The 21129-nt window shown below is 45.2% G+C and overlaps 1 protein-coding gene across 7 annotated transcripts in view; it reads right to left on the bottom strand.

Moving 5' to 3' along the window:
- The window catches only part of DOCK1 (dedicator of cytokinesis 1), a 585238-nt gene that overhangs the window by 478138 nt on the left and 85971 nt on the right, over positions 1 to 21129 (bottom strand). For 4 of the 7 annotated variants that reach the window (XM_054659991.2, XM_054659996.2, XM_063782260.1 and 1 more), the window contains 6 exons: positions 15727 to 15862; positions 14360 to 14517; positions 13170 to 13251; positions 12301 to 12436; positions 3700 to 3772; positions 134 to 276 (listed from right to left, as the gene is read on the bottom strand). In XM_054659991.2, coding sequence (XP_054515966.1) covers positions 134 to 276; positions 3700 to 3772; positions 12301 to 12436; positions 13170 to 13251; positions 14360 to 14517; positions 15727 to 15862 — 728 coding nt within the window. The remainder of the gene's footprint in view (positions 1 to 133; positions 277 to 3699; positions 3773 to 12300; positions 12437 to 13169; positions 13252 to 14359; positions 14518 to 15726; positions 15863 to 21129) is intronic. The other 3 variants (XM_054659994.2, XM_054659997.2, XM_054659995.2) reach the window with 1 other exon arrangement.

Below are 21129 nucleotides of genomic sequence, written 5' to 3'. Positions count from 1 at the left end.
TCCACCACGATCACTGTCATCCCCATCATTATCACCACCATCACGATCAACATCAAACTAAAACCAACCCAGACAGCACTGCCCCAACGCATGCAAATACACACTGATAGAAACAAAATAGGAAAATACGTACCCTGCCCCTTGTGGTTGACTTCTTTGGCAGCGATGACTTTGTTTATAACAGTCTGAAGGAAGTCATTCTCCCCTGCCACCCTGGGTGAAAAACGGGATGACATGTTCAGCGGCTTGTGTCGAATGGCGTCGTCCAACGCGAGCCTGGAGGGCACGGGACGACCAAGACCACAGGAGACAAAGGGGCACAGAGACCCATGGGTCACGGTAACAAGGGAACATAAGAGATCATCGTCACCGAGTGTGAGAGGGAGGCATCATGAGTCAACGCACGACAAAGGATGGGAGAGGTGACAAGAGAAACAGGGAAAAGCATTGATCAGGAAAATGCTGAACCACGAGAGGGAACAGAGCAAATGAGGGCAACCCTCTCCCCAGGAATAAACGTGCACCAGGCCTCCACTGCATCTCCATCAGACACTTGTGTTTAAAAAAAGGAGCTTGTCTGAAAGCCACATGGTTGAAAGGCATTTAATCCCAAAGAATGTTTATGGCCATTCCTCCAATTTCAATTAATTCTGAACATAGCATAGGTCAAGGGGCAGGTTGATCTAAAGGGAAAAGCAAAATCAAGATTAAAAAAAAAAAAAAAATCCCTGGAACCTAACTGCTTGCAAAGGCTTTCTACTCTACCCTCTTGGACTATGTACACAATAGTCCCTAAAGTGACTACATGTGAGAAGAATGGTACCGTGTGTGGAGAACACCACTGCCTATTCCCACGTGTGGCGCTGTTATGAACGCAGACCACCCACGTTTTCAGGGCCCAGGAACCAGGAGCCTGTGACAGATGCTGTGCTGTACGAGAGACTGGCTACAAACGGGGGGCATATGCCCAAATAGAAATACCATGTAGCACAGCGAAGTGCACTATGAAATGAGCAAGAAAATAGACAGCATGGCCATAATGTTTAAAATCAATCCTGGGAACAAGGACAGTGCTATCCATCACTTGAGCCACATGACTCGAGGGAACTGAAGACTGTTGTCATTTACTTCACCAAGTTAAAAAAGACAGGGAGGGAGGGAGATGTGCAATGTGCTTCCTTCTCTAAAACCAACCCTATGAGATAATAAATCAGTTTTAATGGAGCAAAAAACGGTTTCATTAGCACGACATTTCCCAAAGAACTGGTTTCACTGCTTATTTTGCTATTAAAAATCATGCTGTTCTTTTGTTTCCAACACTTCAAATATTCATCTGTCTATTAGTCTTCCTTTAATGGAGCATGGAGTCACAAATTACGTAAGAGTTACACATGGAATAATGTATTTTTCAAGTGGACATTCCACTACAAGATAGAAAAAGATGGCGTCAAAGCACAGGCAATCTCAAACAACTCATAACATGTTGTGTGAAAATCAGTGAATCTAAAACTAATAACCTCCCTAACTTTTCCAACAATCCCTCAGGTTGGGTTTGTTTGTGTTTGTGTTTGTTTTTGTTTTTGACTTTTCACAGAGGACACTAGCAGGCAACAGGTAATTTCAACTTAGTGTTACATCTGGGCATCAAGAACCTCTGAGGTTTAATATATAATACAGCATTCAAAACAGCAGGGGGCTGCATTATTTCTCATGAGAGAATGAGGCAATTTAATATTATAATTTTACAAAGGTGTATTTTATTTATGACCTCAATATCTGCCCATGTTCCATGATACTGTTCCCCTTGTTTGCTAAGGAAACTTCCAGATTCTGCAGCACTGTGTTCCCTTTATAAACTTTCCTCACTGGGTGGGACTACAAAACAACATTATCCAGCAGAGCTTTCTGCAGTGCTGGAGATGTGCTATGTATGTGCTGCCCAGGATGGTGCCACTGACCTCCCCTGCTGCTGAACACTTGAAACAGGACCAATGTGACTGAAGAACTAAATGTTTAATGCTACTTCATTCTAATTACTATTATTATTGAGACAGAATCTCCCTCTGTCGCCCAGGCTGGAGTGCAGTGGCGTGATCTTGGCTCATTGCAACCTCTGCCTCCCGGGTTCAAGCGATTCTCCTGCCTCAGCCTCCCAAGTAGCTGGGATTACAGGCGCCTGCCGCCACACCCGGCTAATTTTTGTATTTTTAGTAGTTATGGGGTTTCACCATGTTGGCCAGGCTGGTCTCGAACTCCTGACCTCAGGTGATCCTCCTGCCTCAGTCTCCCAAAGTGCTGGGATTACAGGCATGAGCCACTGCGCCCAGCTCCTTTTAAGTATTTTAAGTAGCCACATGGAGCTAATGGTTACCATATTGGACAGGAGAGTAAACCTAAAGCATTTAAGCCACAAAGAGACCTTGCCTCTAGTTGTGCATGGAGAGATACATATAACTTAACCCTGACTCCCAGCTCAATAACGCAGGGTTTGCTGTTATTCTTATGTCAAGAAGATAGCAAAATCTCCTAATGAGCTGTACAAAAAGTCTTAGGGTGCTATGTAACCAGATCGCCCCCCTGCAAAGAAAGCCATACTCTTCCTGTCTTAGCCAGTGGCACTCAAGACCCAGAGGAGTCGGGTGGGGTTGAGTGCGGTGGTCCGTCACCAAGGATGCGTGGGGCAGAGGGAAGCCAACCTCACATCTCCGGGCCCCCAAGGACAGGGCTCCTTCAGCCACCCAATTACTACCCGCCTCCTAAACCCTTCAGCCAACAGCTGAAAACCGTAAAATTTCTAAAATCTGAAATGTGTTTCAAGTCTGAAGTTTATTAAGAATAAAAATGAGGGAAAAGTGAAACTGCAGAGCACTATGGCAGGTGGCTTCCACTCCCCTTACCATGCCTTCTCCCCTAACATCACCACCCAACCCCATGCCCAGGAGGAAGCTGTCTCTTACAATTAACCTCAACCATCTGGATTCCTTTTTCTCTCCTCCTCTGTGAGGAATAGGAGTGCCCTTAAGTGGCCAAAGACCATCATCTGGGTACACTCTTGCTTCCACACGAGGGAAATAAACGCCAATTCTTCCCACCAGTTCCCTGGGTTCTACCCACAAATCAGATAATCAATTTAATGAATCTCCTCCAAGAGCTTTTTCTCAGCTTCCGTGCCTCTTTAAAGACTTCAGGTCAGAACTAGAGAAAGCCTAAAAACGAACACAGGCTCCACGCTAAGCAAAAACCGAGACACAAAAATCAGCAGTGTGATTATATGCTTTAAAGCATTATTTCTCGCTTTAAAATAATTCATAATTTTGTTTGTTTTTTTATTTTAAAAACAGCAACCTCCTATGATGAATTTGGAAGTATTGTGCTTTGAAAATAGCTACTAGAATAAATCAATTATGTAAAGAAACATTCAGGCTCAGAGCAGAGTTGTAACTCTGTGCCTTCTATATAAGGCAATTCAGTGATTACAAGTAAAATCTCCTACTTCCAGGACCATAAACAAACTTTGACCCAGGATTCTTATGGCTACAAAAAATTCCATGTACTACAGCAGTGACTAAAGACGTTTTTCATAATTATAAAATAATCAATCCTTAGTTATGTTTATCCATTTAATTATAAAGATAATTATTACAAGCCTATGTTTTCCACATTATATCTGGCTAAGTACTTGAATTGCTCCATACTTACGGCTGAAAGGGAATGAAATGCTGCTTATCTTCATCGTCTACTTTTCCATTTATTATATCTGTTACATCCATCACTGGAGACAAAAAGAGAACAGAGATTGTTTTGGCTTAAATGCTATAATCACAGAACACAAACAAACAAACAAAGGAACATCAGAATATCTTCTGGCAAACAACAGCAAAAGCTGTTTTCTCATAGTCAAGTCTAAATTATTTCCATGCTTGAAAGACAAATTAAGTTATCAGAAAATGCTGGCCCAAATGGAATTGGGGCTCAAATGGCAGAGTTCCATTTAATAATTTCCTTTGCCTATTATCCAACTGTCACCCTAGAGCTGCCCTGTCCAATAGAACTTTCTGTAATCATGGAAAATGTTCCATTAACAACAAGCAACGAAAATGTGAAAGCATAGGCCGGGCACGGTGGCTCACACTTGTAATCCCAGCACTTTGGGAGACCAAGGCAGGCAGAGTGCTTGAGCCCAGGAGTTCGAGACCAGCCTGGGCAACATGACAAAACCCCATCTCTACAAAAAATACAAAAATTATCCAGGCGTGGTGGTGTGCGCCTGTAGTCCCAGCTACTCAGGAAGCTGAGATGGGAGACTTGCTTGGGCCCAGGAGGTGGAGGTTGCAGTGAACAGAATTCACACCACTGCCCTCCAGCCTGAGTGACAGAGTGAGACCCTGCCACAAAACAAAAGAAAAAAAGAAAATGTAGAAAGTGTGATGGAGGAACTGAAAATTTACTTTTATTTCATTCATTTAATTTAACTAGTCACATGTGACAAGTGGTTACCACGCTGGCCCGCACTGTTCTGAAGCCTCACATTTTTGCTTTCCCGCAAACAAGCCAACAAGTAGCTACCATTTACCAAGCACCCACCACATGCTGGTATCTGCCGACGCTCTTTCAACAGGACACTTCAAGGCAAATCCTCAGTCACCTACCATACTGATAAGAAACTGAGGCTCAAAGACAGGCATGAACAAGCATGCTCAAAATCTACAGCGAGAAAGTCTCCAAGACCCAAGCTCTTTCAATCCTATTAAACTGCCTTCACAAACACACCCCCCGGGAGGTCCAGGCTTGCTAACATCACAAGACAGGCTAATATCCTTTGCCATCTTCTTGTGTTAAAAGACATTCCCTGATGACATTCAGGGGTAAACCCAGACACACTGTCTACCTTTCAAACAATTCCTTTTGCCCTTGGTCATGACAGAACAAGAAAGTCCAAGAATAACCCCAGATGGCCCGGGTCACTTTCCCTGTGTCTGCTACTGCTCCACCGCCACACTGGACTTAAGAGAGGAAGATGCCTTGTTTATTTTCTCTGCACAAGACCCTTCCCCAGAAGGGTCTCTCTGTAGCCCAGCTCTACGTTCAGGTAAGAGGATCAGTCTAAATATATTTTGTCCAACATGTAAGTAATCATATATTGAAAATTTTCCTTTCTACCATCACCATCACCACCCTTCAAAAAGGAGGAGGGATACATAGAACCAAAAAAGCAGCATCCTCATCCCCTGCTTGGTCTGGTGGAGCCCCAGGGGCCTCAGCAGTGTGTCCTAAGAGACGACACCCACACTCACTCCATTCAACCAAGGGGACTCAAAGAGCCAGGAGCCCACGGCTGTGTTTGCAGATACAGGTCAAAGAATCCCAAATAACTTGCAACATCAAATGACAGCTGCTCAGAAGATGCATGGTCTGGACACGGGCCCTCACCTGGCCTGGGGGAAGCGTTTCCCAGCTTCCAGCACTCTTGGCGGTGACTGACCCACACGCGACTGACTGCAGCACCCACCTTTTTACCTTTTTCCAAGATGCCCGAGACCACCAGTTCAGCATCCTTCAATAAACTCATTTAGGCAGCAGCCCACGATGAGCCAGAACCAAGGGAGTCTGACCCGAGCAGGCCCACCCTCACATGCCAGCTGGTCCTGGGTGGCCTTGCTGGGTGCCTGCAGAGCTCCTCTCTGCCATGGGACCCATCTCACCAGCTGACCATGGGACTCCCTTGCCACATCCCCAGTGCCCAGCCCTGGAACACAGGACCATGTGCAGGAAGGCAGCAAACAAGCGGGAAACGCAATCAGAGCCTGAGAACCCACAGGTGGAAGACACCCCGAGTCCCGCACCCATCCTGAGCCTCGAGGAGAAGGCCTTGACGTCACCAGTCATCACCGCTCATCGCGCTTCCCAGGGACTCCCCTGACTGCTCTTTCGCACACAGCCCCACGCAGAGGGAGTGCTCCCTGCAGTTTGGACAAGATGTCCCTGACACCAAAGGAGGAAATAAAGGACTTGGGGGAAAAATTCCCCCAGCCAGCCAGCCAGCCCAGGGTCTCTACATTCAGGGAAGAGGATGGTGAAAAGACAGAGTCCAGGTGAAGTCAGTACAGCTGTGTGAGGGAGAGGCCGGGTAGACAGACGGCACCGCATGATGCTGGAAGACAGAGGGCAGGAGAAAGAAGGAGGCAGTGGCGTCGGGACAAGAGTGACAGAGGCCCAGGGCCAGCACAGGCAGGAGAGCAGAAGGCAGGAGGTGAGAAACGTCTCGCAGGGAGAGGGGCTGATAGCTCAGTCCCACTGGTGGGGATGCGTCAGGATGACTTGCTCACGGCAGATGGACCCCCACACCCTGCGAGTCAGCAACTCCGCTGCAGGGGCTGGCCTGCAAACAGGCACAGGTGGGATGCTTCAAGCCCCAGGATGCTCACTGCGTAGCTACTACACCGCAAGGCTGAGATAACCTCAGAGCCCAAAGCAAAGGACTGCTGGAATCACAGGACTACAGGCTGCAGCCATTGAGAAGCCGAATTTTTGAATAATGCTTAATAAAAGGACATGTTCATAAGATAATGCTAGGTTTGTTAGAAAGATAAAAGTATATGCAATGCAAACATACTTACTACTGAACTGCACGCCTAAAAATGGTTAAGATGGCAAAAAAGGGACTAAAAAGACATTAAAAAATCAATCAGTTAAATAAACAAATACATGGTAGGACGGGATATTGTATTTAAAAATCATATGCCACACACAGAAAAAAAAAATTGGAAACAAACATATCAGAATAAACATGAGGTACTACCCTGGCTATGTAAAACTATGGATAATTTATTTAACTACACTTTTCCATAAAATTTCCATTATTTTTACAATTTTCTATCTTTTAGAAAAAGATAGAAAAGGTTACATTATAAAAAGGTTAAAAGACAGAAATGTGACACATTCTTTTCAACCGAAGACTAAGAACTGTAGACTTAAAGGTCCATGGACACTTTCTCATTTTAAGGAACTGAACTCTGTTAACACAGACACGCAGAAGTCATTCTGAAGAAAGCCTCAAAATTAAATTTGCATGTGGAAATTGAAGTAGCCTACGAACAGATAGAATACGATTACCAAAATGTTGATCAACCTTCTCAGCTGTGGGAAGCATCCCTTCTATCCCTTTTTTTTTTTTTTTTTTTTTTGAGTGTCTCACTCTGTTGCCTAGGCTGAAGTGCAGTGGTACAATCACGGTTCACAGCAACCTCAACCTCCCAAGCTCAGGCAATCCCTCCTGCTGTGGCCTCCCCAAGCATGCGCCACCACGACCGGCTAATTTTTGTTTTTTTGGGTAGAGATGGGGTTTCACCATATTGCCCAGGCTGGTCTCGAACTGCTGGACTCAAGCAATCCACCCACTTTGGCCTCCCAAAGTGCTGGGATTACAGGTGTGAGCCACTGCACCCGACCAAGTATCCTTTCTTAGTAACAAAGATCTGGTTGGACAACACACTGAATAAGTTAGAAGCAAGTCCCATTAAAAAAAATTCCCCAGATGTGCTGAATGCCACCATGTGATAAGCGGGGCAGAGCAGGGAGGGCAAGGTAGTCTGGTGGCAGCAAATTGCCAGTCACTGAGTGGCCCATAGTGACAGACAAGCGATTTTGGTTAAAGTAGAGATTCTGGTTTACCTGGACAGGAGTGGGGCTTGTGCAAGACTTTTTTCTTTTTTGGGGGGGATGGGGGAGCAGGGGGCCGTTGGGGGGGACAGGATCTGACTCTGTAGCCCAGGCTGGAGTACAATGGCATGATCATGGCTCATTTGCAGTCTCAACCTCCCTAGGCTCAGGTGATCCCCCCACCTCAGCCTCTTGAGTAGCTGGGACCACAGGTGCAAGCCACCAAGCGCCCAGCTAACTTTTGTATTTTTTAGTAGAGACGAGGTTTCGCCATGTTGTCAGGCTGGTCTTGAATGCCTGGGCTCAAGTGATCTGCCTTCCTCAGCCTCCCAAAGTGCTAGGATTACAGGCATGAACCACAGCACCTGACCAAGAATTTTTATTGATAGCTTGCAAGATTTTTCTCATATTCAGTTAGGATTGAGAACCACTGCACTAAGATATTTACTTTTTGTGCCAAAAATTTACATAGCCAGATCACATAACGAAATGTCTCAGAGAAGAGTTTCTAGTAGGAAACTGGAAACTCCACAAGCAGAACAATCAGGTCCTTACTTTTGTTTTGTTTTGTTTTCTTTTCTTTTCTTTTTTTTTTGAGATGGAGTCTCGCCCCATCACCCTGGCATGATCTTGGCTCACTGCAACCTCCACCTCCCCAGTTCAAGCAATTCTCCTGCCTCAGACTCCTGAGTAGCTGGGATTACAGGCACACAGCACCACACCCAACTAATTTTTTGTATCTTTAGTAGAGACAGGGTTTCACCACACTGGCCACGCTGGTCTCGAACTCCTGACCTCATTATCTGCCTGCCTCGGCCTCCCAAAGTTCTGGGATTAGAGGTGTGAGCCACTGTACCTGGCCTTTTTTTTGGCGGGGGGGGAGGCCAGAGTCTCTCCCTGTTCTCCAGGCTAGAGCACAGTGACACAATCTTAGCTCACTACAACCTCCGCCTCCCAGGTTCAAGCGACTCTTCTCCCTCAGCCTCCTAAATAGCTGGGACTACAGGCATGCACCACCATGCCTGGCTAATTTTTTTATTTTTCGTAGATAGGGGGTTTTACCATGTTGGCCAGGCTGGTCTCGAACACCCAAACTCATGTGATCTGCCCACCTCGACTTCCCACAGTGCTGGGATTACAGGCGGCACCCAGCCAGGTTCTTACTTATAATGTACAGACACACACCAGCTGAGCAGGTCTAGGAAGGCTGGCCCCTCTGGAGTGAGCACAGAGGCCACAAAGGCTCAGTGCTCAGTGCTTGGCACCAAGGGATGAACAGGACATCCCCACCCAGGGCATGCAGTGGAGCCAGGCAAACCAGCAACTGCTAGGCAACTGTGACACCAGAAGGGACAGAGAACTCAAAGGACCCGGAAACCCAACATTAACAGCTGCAGGCCTGAAATCTTCCCACAGAGGAAAACAAATGCCCCTGGGTATCTCTGAAGCACTTCACACAGGTTCACACAGGTTCACGCAGGTTTATGCAGGTTCACGCAGGTTCACACAGGTTCATAAAAGTTACACAGGTTCACGCAGGTTCACACAGGTTCATGCAGGTTCATACAGGTTCATAAAGGTTCACGTGGGTTCACACAGGTTCACAGAGGTTCACACAGGTTCACGCAGGTTCACACAGGTTCATGTAGGTTCATAAAGGTTCACGTGGGTTCACACAGGTTCACACAGGTTCACACATGTTCTTAGAGGTTCACACAGGTTCACGCAGGTTCACACAGGTTCACACAGTTTCACACAGGTTCATGCAGGTTCACAGAGGTTCATAAAGGTTCATGCGGGTTCACACAGGTTCACACAGGTTCATAAAGGTTCACAGAGGTTCACGCAGGTTCACACAGGTTTATAGAGGTTCACACAGGTTCATGCAGGTTCATGCAGGTTCACACAGGTTCTTTGCAACCCCTAAGTGAGGGGGGACACCCCATGTGCCAGTCAGAGCAGAGCAGTGAGGAGAAGCCACGCTCTGGAAAATTCACGAGCAAGACGACAAGGCTAGAACTTGGCCCCAGGTGGGTTTTCAGAAGCCCCAATATCAGTGGGTACCAGGGACACAAGACAGGAAGGGAAGGAACCAGAGACCAGTCCAGACAGGAGGAACCAGGGACCAAAGGGGGTGTCCATGTGATCAGCAGATATCAGGGGACAGAAGTCCCTGGAGGCCACACAGCCAGGGATCCAAACTCCAGGGACCAGATGTAGTGTCTCAGCCAACACTACACAGGTGGGGGCTCCAGAAACAAAGAACTATGTCCAGGCTGCCAGCCCTGCCCCAGTGAATAACCCAGGCTTCTGTAATTCATGGAGAACTCCAGGAGCTGGGGGGCCCAACCTAACTCTGGAACCCACCAAGCAAGCATAAGTGAGCATGTAAGAAACAGTGAAAGGCCACAGTGGTGTCAGCTGAGCCCATGCCCATCACCCTCTCCATCCATTAGTACCTAGACTTTCCTGGAATATCAACCCAATGAAAACTGAAAAATATTCCAAATTTTTAAATTCCAAAAATTTTAATCAAAAGAAGGTAAAAACTGTCAGCCTGTGGTCTACATTTCATCTTTAAGAAATATAACTACGCATTCATAGGAACTTATGACACAATCCATCTTGTAATCTAATAACCAGAGAATGTGTAGCTCTGCTGTTGAAAAGAGGAGCGACTTCCGTGTGTTGTCAAAGATGTCTCTGATTGCTAAAATGAAGCCAATTATGCCTGAGACAAAAATTAAATATTTTCTTAAAACTACCATCAAGGTGGTAAAGAAAAAAAAACAATACTGGAAAATGAAAGGCATTTTAAATATAACACTAGATTACGTGTAAAAGATGCTACAGGCTCTGACAAATAGAGGGGCAATTTTCAAGTATGTATTCAAGTCATGACATGAAAATGTTAGCATGGCATGCGCCTGTGGTCCCAGTTACTCAGGAGGCTGAGGCAGGAGAATCACTTGAGCCCAGGAGGTTGGGGCAGCAGTGAGCTGTGACCACACAGCCTGGGTGACAGAGTTAGACTCAGTCTCTTAAAAACAAAAAGACAGAGAGATGAAAATGCAAAAGGATTTCCCCAGCCCAAGGCTGTGGGGACTTCAGAAAGAACACCTCACCCTCACCATTTTCACTCACAAATGGTAAAATCATTGGAACACTCCGTTAGTTAGCTCTATGGGTAAATTGAATTCAAGTAAATTGAATTAATATGCTGCTCTCATAATGTCTATATCGCTGCTATTGCTTACTCCTTATGATGTAGTAAGTCATTTATTTAAATGACTTGAAATATTTTTCCAAAAATTCCAGGCGGAGCACAGAGGACTTTTAGGATGGTGAAGCTACCCAGTGAGAGACTACAATGGTGAATATACGGTATTATTCATTTGTCGAAACCCACAGAAGGCACAACATCAAGAATGAACACTAATGTAAACTACAGACTTCACAGGGCGACGATGTGTCAATGTGGTTCACCAACTGTAATCAATGTACCAATCTATGGGGGATACTGATAATGGGGAGGCAGGGGGAAGGAAGGAGAAATATATAGGAACTGTCTGTATTTTCTGTTCAATTTTGCTTGACCCTAAAACTCTTCTAAAAATAATGTTTATTTAAAAGGCAGGGGGGATGGACTAAGTTCAGAGTTTCCTGGTAGCCAAGGGAAAGAATGTCTTCCATAGCTGTTCATACAAAAAAATCCAGCTGTGTGTCAAGAATCAGGAACTTTTCCCTCATAAATATCCATATGAATCCCAAAAATCACAAAAATTAAAATAAATATCACAGTGCTAGGTAATGAAATTGTACTGCAACCATAAAAGAGAGAAAACCACTTCCCAAAACTATGAAAAATGAGAGTCACAGTGAACTAGGGCAAATAATCAGAACTTCCTGGGTATGCCTTTATCTTTCCTCAACAGAGATAATTGGTCTTTCACATTCCTCGTGCTGTCACCAAAAATAACAGAGCAACAGCAGGGTGGAGGAAGAGCACCAGCACGGTGGAGGAAGAGCACCAACGTGGAGATAAAGAGCACCAACATGGCGGAGGAAGAGCACCAACATGGCGGAGGAAGAGCACCAACATGGCAGAGGAAGAGCACCAACATGACGGAGAAAGAGCACCAACATGGCAGAGGAAAAGCACCAACATGGCGGAGGAAGAACACCAACATGGCGGAGAAACAGCACCAACATGGCGGATGAAGAGCACCAACATGAAGCTAACCGCGTTCTCTTCACGGTTTGCCTTTCTTCCTCTTCTTTGTTGCTTTGACCGTCCTGCACATATCCATTCTTATGTCCATCACCAAGACCTGAAAACCTCCACTGACTGGCTTCCCTACAGACTGAGAATATGGGTCAGGATCTCTCCCAGGGAAAGATGGGATCCACTTTAAAACCAAATATATGATTTATATCTGAAACTTGAGGACTAGAGCATCCTGAGCCTAGCAGGTCAACTTGAAGCCACAATGAAAATAACTAATAAATATATTTTTTCTCTCCAGCAGAAAAGCTTATAAATCACAGCTGCGCATTGTCCAATCAACATTCAACAGTGATTCTTTTGAAAGTGACTGTGAAGATCTGAAACTCTCAAGGAAACACAGAGAAATAGATTACCAGCCACTCCAAAAGGTCGCCGCAACCCCGAGGTCAGTTTCCTGGTGTTGTTGTCCCTCAGCTCCATGCGACCCACGCGAACAATCTGACAGACAAAACTGATTTTCTCCCTTTTCAGGTCTTTGCTTCCGAGGTCCTAGAAATATTAGTTTCCATAAATTATTTTGGAGACCCATTATTCAATGCAAGCTCCAATGAAAAGGACAGTAAAAAAATGGATTGAGACTCTTCTCAGACCAGTTTTTATCATTTTAATCAGTTATTCATATGACAAAAAGGAATTTAATAACAATAGTCAATTACTGTTAAGTGAGCTTAAGATACACATTTAAGGGCTGGGTGCAGTGCCTCACACCTGTAATCCCAGCACTTTGGAAGGCCGAGGAGGGTGAATCACGAGGTCAGGAGTTCGAGAGCAGCCTGGCCAACATGGGGAAAACCCATCTCTACTAAAAATACAAAAAATTAGCAAGGTGTGGTGGTGCATGCCTGTAATCCCAGCTACTCGGGAGCTGAGGCAGAATTGCTTGAACCCAGGAGGCAGAGGTTGCAGTGAGCCGAGATCACGCCATTGCATTCCAGCCTGGGTGACAGAGCAAGACTCCGTCTCAAAGAAAAAAATAAAAACGATACACATTTAAGAGGCACATTCCATGTTAATGGGGTAAATCTTTGTCACGGTGATTCTAAGGGTGGCTAGAGACTCAGAAGATTTCTGGAAATGCACTCTACTTAGTAATACTAAATTAACCTGTATACAGGCATCCCAGGGACCCATGTTCTAGTGTCGCAGGAAGGCAGACAGAAATCACTAAAAGTAGTCCTTAGAATGGTGGCCAATTCAACTAAGCATCTTTGGGTGCACTTACAGTAAACACGGCTCGCAAATTATGTAATCTGTCTATGTCTTTAGGTAATCCTGAACTGGACCAGCGAACCAGGTAGTTTTCACTTGAAAAATGGAGAAATAAAAGCAAGTTAATTTTCCAAATAACAGGGTACCAAATGTACATCCACATTGCTTCATAATTAATACCATGTACGTGCACTATACAGACAACTATTGAGTTTATAAATATCAAAAGTATCACATACAGCTACTCATCAATTAACATCCACAGCACAAAAACCTTGCCAAGTTTTAATGTGCAATGTCTTGGATTGTCACTGTAATGGAACTACTTGCAAATGGTATTTCTAAGTTGGTTTTTTTTTTTAAGAGCCTATTTGTTCATTTAGAATGACAATACTATAAAATTCAGCACAATGCATGTTTATTTCAAAACCTATGACAAACCAAATACATTGTAAAATAAAAACTGCATCCTATGTCAAGAGGAAACAAAGTCTTTATCAGAAGTGAGAATAAAATCCACTCATATTTTTCTGTATCATTCATACACTAAGTTTTCTAATTTTGAATAATACAAGTGAAGATACTAGAGTTTTAACATATACACAGACACACACATAATTCATACATAGTTGAACCACATTGTTTCCATCTGGGCAAAGAGAAAGTTATCCTGAAGGCTAAGCAGGAAAAAATAGACTTACAGTGTTTTCATTTAACAAATATTAACTGACAGTCTGTATGTGGCAGGCACCATTCTAAATGATGCATTCCAGCCAATCATCTTGCAGAAAAAACAACAAGACAAAACTCACAGAAATGGCATTCATAGAAACCAAATTTTGAAAAATGGAAATAGTGATATTTGAGGGACCAGTATATATAAAATCTTATGAAGACAACTTAGGAAACAAAGTATTACTTCAATCTTCAGCTACGCTCTTAAGATACGACCAGAGTGTACCTGCAACTGCTATAACTCTACGAGCAAATAGCAATCTACACGCAAGAAGGTTCACCCTGACCCAGAGCCCAACCTGGCTGCCATCACACTGTCTAAGACAGCTCTTGACTCGGCTGCTTGCTCGTGTCCAGCAGCCATTCATCCAAGGCCTCTCAGCATGAATGGGACGCTTCAGTGGTTCTGATCCCAAGTTCCTAACACTAGCCAAAGAGGAAAGACGGCAGCCAAGAAATGTCACCCACCTGATGAATTTGGACTCCACAGGGTCATATAGAGACATGAGGACTTCAGCATCTTCTCCTATTTTACAAACCACATTTTTGAGGTTCACAAACAAGGCCAGAGAAGGGGTTGCAGCAAACTTGGCTTGTCTGTTAATATCTATGTTCTGCTTTTGAGACTGTGTATGGAAGGAAACAGAAAGTCAACCCCAGCAACACTCATCACTAACACTTGCTTTCTTTATTCCCTACAGAATAGAAAATTGTAATAACTCATTGGCATAACCCAGCAAAGGCCTTGGTGCAGTCACTTTCTTATCTCCCCTGCACATTCTTAAATCATGCATTCACACAACAGACAAAAAATTGTATCCTGTGCAATTGCTGTGCTGAGTATTTTCAGAGATACAAAACTTTCAGGTGTCCATCCAATAAATCAAAATAATGATTATATATGTGTAGTTATTTAATTTTTTGTTCCCTCATTAGACTAAACCCTCCAAGGACATCTGCCTCATTTATCATTATGTCTTCAACATTTGGTACACAGTAGATGCTCAGTAAATACTTGTTGAATTAACAGATGATTCAATTAGTCAATTTCTGAATATCTACTGTGTGTGTATATATATATATATATACTGGTGGGAGGTGACTGGATCATGGGGTGGATTGTTCATGAATGGTTTAGCACCATCCCCTCAGTGCTGTCCTCATGATGGTGAGCTCTCACAAGATCTGGTTGTTTAAAAGTGTAGCGTGTAGCACCCCCCGCACACCCTCTCTCTTCCTCCTGCTCTAGCCATGTGAAGTGTTGGCTCCCACTTCGCCTTCCACCATAATTATAAGACTCCTGAGGCCTCCCCAGAAGCAGAAGCCACTATCCTTCCTATACAGTCTGCAGAACCATGAACCAATTAAACCTCTTTTCTTTATAAATTACCCAGTCTCAGGCACTTCTTTATAGTAAGGCGAGAACAGGCTAATGCATACATGATACCATTAAAGATCATAGAAGATGAAAAGACAATAAGACATGTGCTCTCTGCCCTCAATGAGCTTGGAATACATGACCTGCCTACCATTATCGGAGAGGAAATGCAGAATCAAGTCTTGTGTCTCATTTGACAGATGAGAACACAAAATCAACATCATTAGGATCCTGTCTCCTAAGATGAAACACAATGCTGTCCGACCCCCTTTCATGTCATGGGTGACATCCTGTGCCACCAGGCTCCATTCCACTCATGACTGTAGGACACAAACTCTGCAGCTACTCCTTTTCAGGTTCTTTCTTAGTGACAATTTTGGGCTTGACTGATACTTTACTAATGTTGAAAACTTATTACTGAGAAAACGTGAATGGCATATGACAGAGTCAAACTTACTTTTTCCTCTTGTAACCTTTCCTCCACTTGTTTAGAAGCTATTTCATGAGCTCTGAAGAGACTAATCGTGCTAGTTAATTCTGGATCCAAAATATTCCCGTCTTCATCTCTAACCACCAGGTCCAAATCTAGAATTCTAGAACAACAAGAATTTAGAAGTTCACAGACATAGACCAAGGAAGCTGAATTTTCTAGCACAACTTCCATCACAGCAACTGGGCAGGTAAAAACAACCTAGAAACTCGGGCTTGCCCAAAATATTAGGAATATCAAATTCTTGGAGGCTGCTTTCTTTAGCTTAAAATGTGTCATCTTGGGAGAAGTAAAAAAAAAAAAAAAAAAAAAAATTCCTCAATTTTTATTTCCATTGCAATCAACAGTGGCTTTGTCTTGCAAGGAGAAGTTTTACAGATCTACAAGGCCCAAGTGAAGTATGTATTACTATATTATGTAAAATATGAAAAGTTTTAAGGCATCCTTTTTTTTTTTTTTTTTTTTTTTTTTTGAGACAGTCTCGTTCTTGTTGCCCTGACTGGAGTGCAGTGGTGCGATCTCGGCTCACTGCAACCTCCATCTCCCAGGTTCAAGCGATTCTCCTGCCTCAGCCTCCCGAGTAGCTGGGATTACAGGTGTGTGCCACCACACCCGGCTAATTTTTGTATTCTTGTATTTTTGTATTTGTATTTTTGTATTCTAATTTTAGTAGAGATGAGGTTTTGCCATGTTAGCCAGGCTGGTCTCAACTCCTGACCTCAGGTGATCCACCCACCTCGGCCTCCCAAAGTGCTGGGATGACAGGCGTGAGCCACTGCACCCCACCTAAGGCACACTACATATGTACACACACACACACATTCACATATATATGCAATCACATATACATCCATCAACCCAAACACATAGCTGGCAGTTGTGACATCATTCAGAGAGTTGAGGAAGGACAGAGGGAAGAAAACTTGGAGGAGAGATCTACCCACCACCTTTTTACTCCCCACTGACCCCAATAGGGTCCCCTGCATGTCTCCCCTTCTACTTTGAGTCCTTACATGAGGCCACAGGAAGATTTTCAATACAGATGTCCTATTGTATGTGAACACCAAACATATGGACGTTATCTACAATAAGGTTAAGCAACTTCCTGGCCAGATGGCTAAATGTAGTCACCAACTAAAAACACAAGCAAGATCTGGCTAATAAATCTGTCCAGTCTATAACAGTACATTCTCCCTCTCCCTCTCCCTCTCCACGGTCTCCCTCTCCCTCTCCCTCTCTCTCCACGGTCTGCCTCTCCCTCTCCACGGTCTCCCTCTCCCTCTCCACGGTCTCCCTCTCCCTCTCCACGGTCTCCCTCTCCCTCTCCACGGTCTCCCTCTCCCTCTCCACAGTCTCCCTCTCCCTCTCCCTCTCTCTCCACGGTATGCCTCTGATGCCGAGCCGAGGCTGGACTGTACTGCCGCCATCTCGGCTCACTGCAGCCTCCCTGCCTGATTCTCCTGCCTCAGCCTGCCGAGTGCCTGGGATTGCAGGCGCACGCCGCCACGCCTGACTGATTTTCGTATTTTTTGGTGGAGACGGGGTTTCGCCGTGTTGGCCGGGCTGGTCTCCAGCTCCTGACCGCGAGTGATCTGCCAGCCTCGGCCTCCCGAGGTGCAGGGATTGCAGACGGAGTCTCGCTCACTCAGTGCTCAGTGTTGCCCAGGCTGGAATGCAGTGGCCTGATCTCGGCTCGCTACAACCTCCACCTCCCAGCCGCCTGCCTTGGCCTCCCAAAGTGCCGAGATTGCAGCCTCTGCCCGGCCGCCACCCCATCTGGGAAGTGAGGAGCATCTCTGCCCGGCCGCCCATCGTCTGGGATGTGGGGAGTGCCTCTGCCCTGCCACCCCATCTGAGATGTGAAGAGCGCCTCGGCCCGGCCACGACACCGTCTGGGAACTGAGGAGTGTCTCTGCCCTGCCGCCACCCCGTCTGGGAGGTGAGGAGCGTCTCTGACTGGCCACCCCATCTGAGAAGTGAGGAGCCCCTCTGCCCGGCAGCCGCCCCGTCTGGGAAGTGGAGAGCCCCTCCACCTGGCAGCCGCCCCATCTGGGAGGTGAGGAGCGTCTCCGCCCGGCAGCCACCCCGTCCGGGAGGGAGGTGGGGGGCAGCCTCCGCCCTGCCAGCCGCCCCGTCCAGGAGGGAGGTGGGGGGCAGCCCCCACCCGGCCAGCCGCCCCGTTCAGGAGGTGGGGGGCGCCTCTGCCCGGCCGCCCCTTCTGGGAAGTGAGGAGCCCCTCTGCCTGGCGGCCACCCCATCTGGGAGGTGTACCCAACACCTCATTGAGAACGGGCCATGATGATGGTGGCGGTTTTGTCCAATAGAAAAGGGGGAAATGTGGGGAAAAGAAAGAGAGATCAGATTGTTACTGTGTCTGTGTAGAAAGAAGTAGACATGGGAGACTCCATTTTGTTCTGTATTAAGAAAAATTCTTCTGCCTTGGGATGCTGTTAATCTATAACCTTACCCCCAACCCCGTGCTCTCTGAAACATGTGCTGTGTCCACTCAGGGTTAAACGGATTAAGGGCGGTGCAAGATGTGCTTTGTTAAACAGATGCTTGAAGGCAGCATGCTCCTTAAGAATCATCACCACTCCCTAATCTCAAGTACCCAGGGACACAAACACTGTGGAAGGCGGCAGGGCCCTCTGCCTAGGAAAACCAGAGACCTTTGTTCACATGTTTATCTGCTGACCTTCCCTCCACTATTGTCCTATGACCCTGCCAAATCCCCCTCTCCGAGAAACACCCAAGAATGATCAATAAATTCTAAAAAAAAAATAAATAAATAAATAAATAAATAAACAGTACATATTTTGGGGAATATTCTCTCTGATTCCTCAAATCCAACAAAATTGTAAGATGATTTTTACCACAGTTTTTATTTAAAGAACACAGACAACTGTGTAACAAAAGAGATCAAGAGTTGTGATCTGGCAGTAGGTTCTGGCTTTCTTGTTAACAAAACATGCAGGTCTAAGGGCAGAAAATTAACCATAGGTGCCTCTTACCCTGCCGTTAGGATTATATTCCTGTAATTAACAAGCCGATGGAAACAGGCTTTTTTAACAATATGAAAAAGGAAACAGAGTCATTTGAAAGAACGATAAATTTCCATTAGAGAACATCTTTATAGTTACAAATTAAAGAGGAAAGTTGAATTGCCAATAAATGTTCCATCTAAAAAACTACCCCGAGACTTCGAGTCTTGAGGTCACACACCTTAAAGCCAGATATGAGTCTGCCAGCAGCTCAAACATATTTAGTCTTTGGAGTTTTGCTCAAGCACTGTACCACTGGGAAGGCAAATACAGAAAACTGATTTTTTCCTTTTAATATCTATTGAGCAAATTCCACTGACAGTGAAGCAGGAGGACCAACTGGGCCTGTCAACAGCATCAGGGTAAACAGACTTTAAACAAATAGAGGCTTTTTGCACTGCATGAAAACAGCTGCAGTGGCTGCAATGTAAGCAAGGTGCCTCAAGACCAACAGAAAGACATCTGGAGAAAATGTAAAAAGCATTTTAAGGTCTCATTAGTTATTTTTGTAACATGTCTCACTAACAAGGCAAGCTCCTCCCTCCCAAATACTACTCCTTATCCTATCCCTGAACCGGCCCCTAGGAACGTGCTGGAACAGGCAGGGTCAGTGACGGTGTGGGCATGGTTTGTGCTGGTGTGGGCGGGGTCAATACTGGTATGCGCAGGGGTCAGTAATGCGTGGATAGAGTCAGTACTACTGTGGGTAGGGCATGGTCACTTCTAGTGTAGACATGATCAGTTCTGGTATGGGCACGTCAGTGCTGGTGCCAGGGCAGCTACAAAGAACCAGCTTAGGAGGCCCAGCCAGTAGGTCCTACAGGCCACACAGAATTGGGTTCCCTCAGGGAACACACGAGAGGACGGCCCTGTGCCAGCCTGCTGTGCACGTCCTGCCACGTCATCACCTCACACCTGCCAGGGCAGACGGTCAGACCCATTGCACAAAGGAGGAAACCTAAGCTTGGAGAAGTTATTTATTCCAAAACCAGAGCCTGGGTTCTGTATCAGAACTCTCCAGTGGCAGAGCCATGCTCCTTCCAGAATGCCACATGCAAACCATCAAACGAAGTGGCCTGTGCAGTCAACCCTTCTACGCATTGTTCTCAGCAACCAGTGTTCAGCTGGTTCTGAATCAGAGTGAGTTTCCATTATGAAGGTGCAACTTATCACAGCAAGGCAATGGAGAGATGAAGTCCATGGAAGCCCAATGCATCTATGAGGACAGGGTGGGAGCCCTCCCCAACCTGAAATCATGTGTAGAACTGTGTGTGTGTGTGTGTGAGTGTCTGTGTGTGTGTGTGTGTGTGTCTGTGTTGGGGGGTCTGTGTGCCTGTGTTTGTGTATTGTATATGTGCATTTTTCTAGAGATATGGTCCAAGACCTTCATCACATTCTCAAACAGCTCCTCAAACCCCTCCACCCAGGTTAAAAATCAATCAAAAAGGCAAGAATGCCTAAGCGATCAATGAAAAAGACGCAAAACATCTTTTCCTTATTAAATCCACCCACCTTAAAATCAAACATTCAACACTGTGGTATCATTTTACATCATTTAGGTTTTCTGAAGGAAGAACTAGGAAGATATATGCAGAGCGCTGGGCTTTGGAGAAATTATGGAAGAGCCTGGAGATCCTTGGGCAAAAAACCTGTCTTATTAAGGACTGTATTTCCTATCAAAGTAGTAAACTGAATTTGGAAACACTTCCTTCCTTAACTAGATTTTTCCATGATACAATGTACTTTGCTAGCTTCCTGCAGCCAAATTAAGCAGGTGGTCTCTGAACATAAGTTTAAATTATGATACTCCAATAGAAAATCAAATCAAAGCTCCAAAAGTCTGCTTTTTTAAGCAGGTGGTCTTGAAATGGGTTTTGCTGCAACAATAGCTAATATCTCAGGCTTTCTGGAAAAAAAAATAAAAACCTTCTCCTACAACATTTCTAATCCAAACCCTACATCTTGCTCATAACGCTGCTTTAAGAAATTTTTCACATTTCAAAATATAAATTACCAGAAAATTCCGTGATAATTCTGATTTTACAGAAAGGTTCTTCGATTTACCCGGACTCCTTTCTGCTGAATGGCTGGAAGCAAACCCCTTCCCTTTTCTGACTTCCACATTCCAATGTGTAAAATGAGGGGGTTGAATTAAACCAGAAGTTTTCCAAATCTGCTGTCCAGCACAACCCAACTCTATTTTTAAAACTTGAGATTTCCGGCTGGGAGCAGTGGCTCTCGTATGTAATCCTGGCACTTTGGGATGCCAAGGCGGGTGGATCACCTGAGGTAGGGAGTTTGAGATCAGCCTGACCAACATGGAGAAACC

The sequence above is a fragment of the Pan troglodytes genome, chromosome 8 (assembly GCF_028858775.2).
Source record: "Pan troglodytes isolate AG18354 chromosome 8, NHGRI_mPanTro3-v2.0_pri, whole genome shotgun sequence".
Classification (NCBI taxonomy): Eukaryota; Metazoa; Chordata; class Mammalia; order Primates; family Hominidae; genus Pan; species Pan troglodytes.
This window is presented reverse-complemented; position numbering and strand designations above follow the sequence as displayed.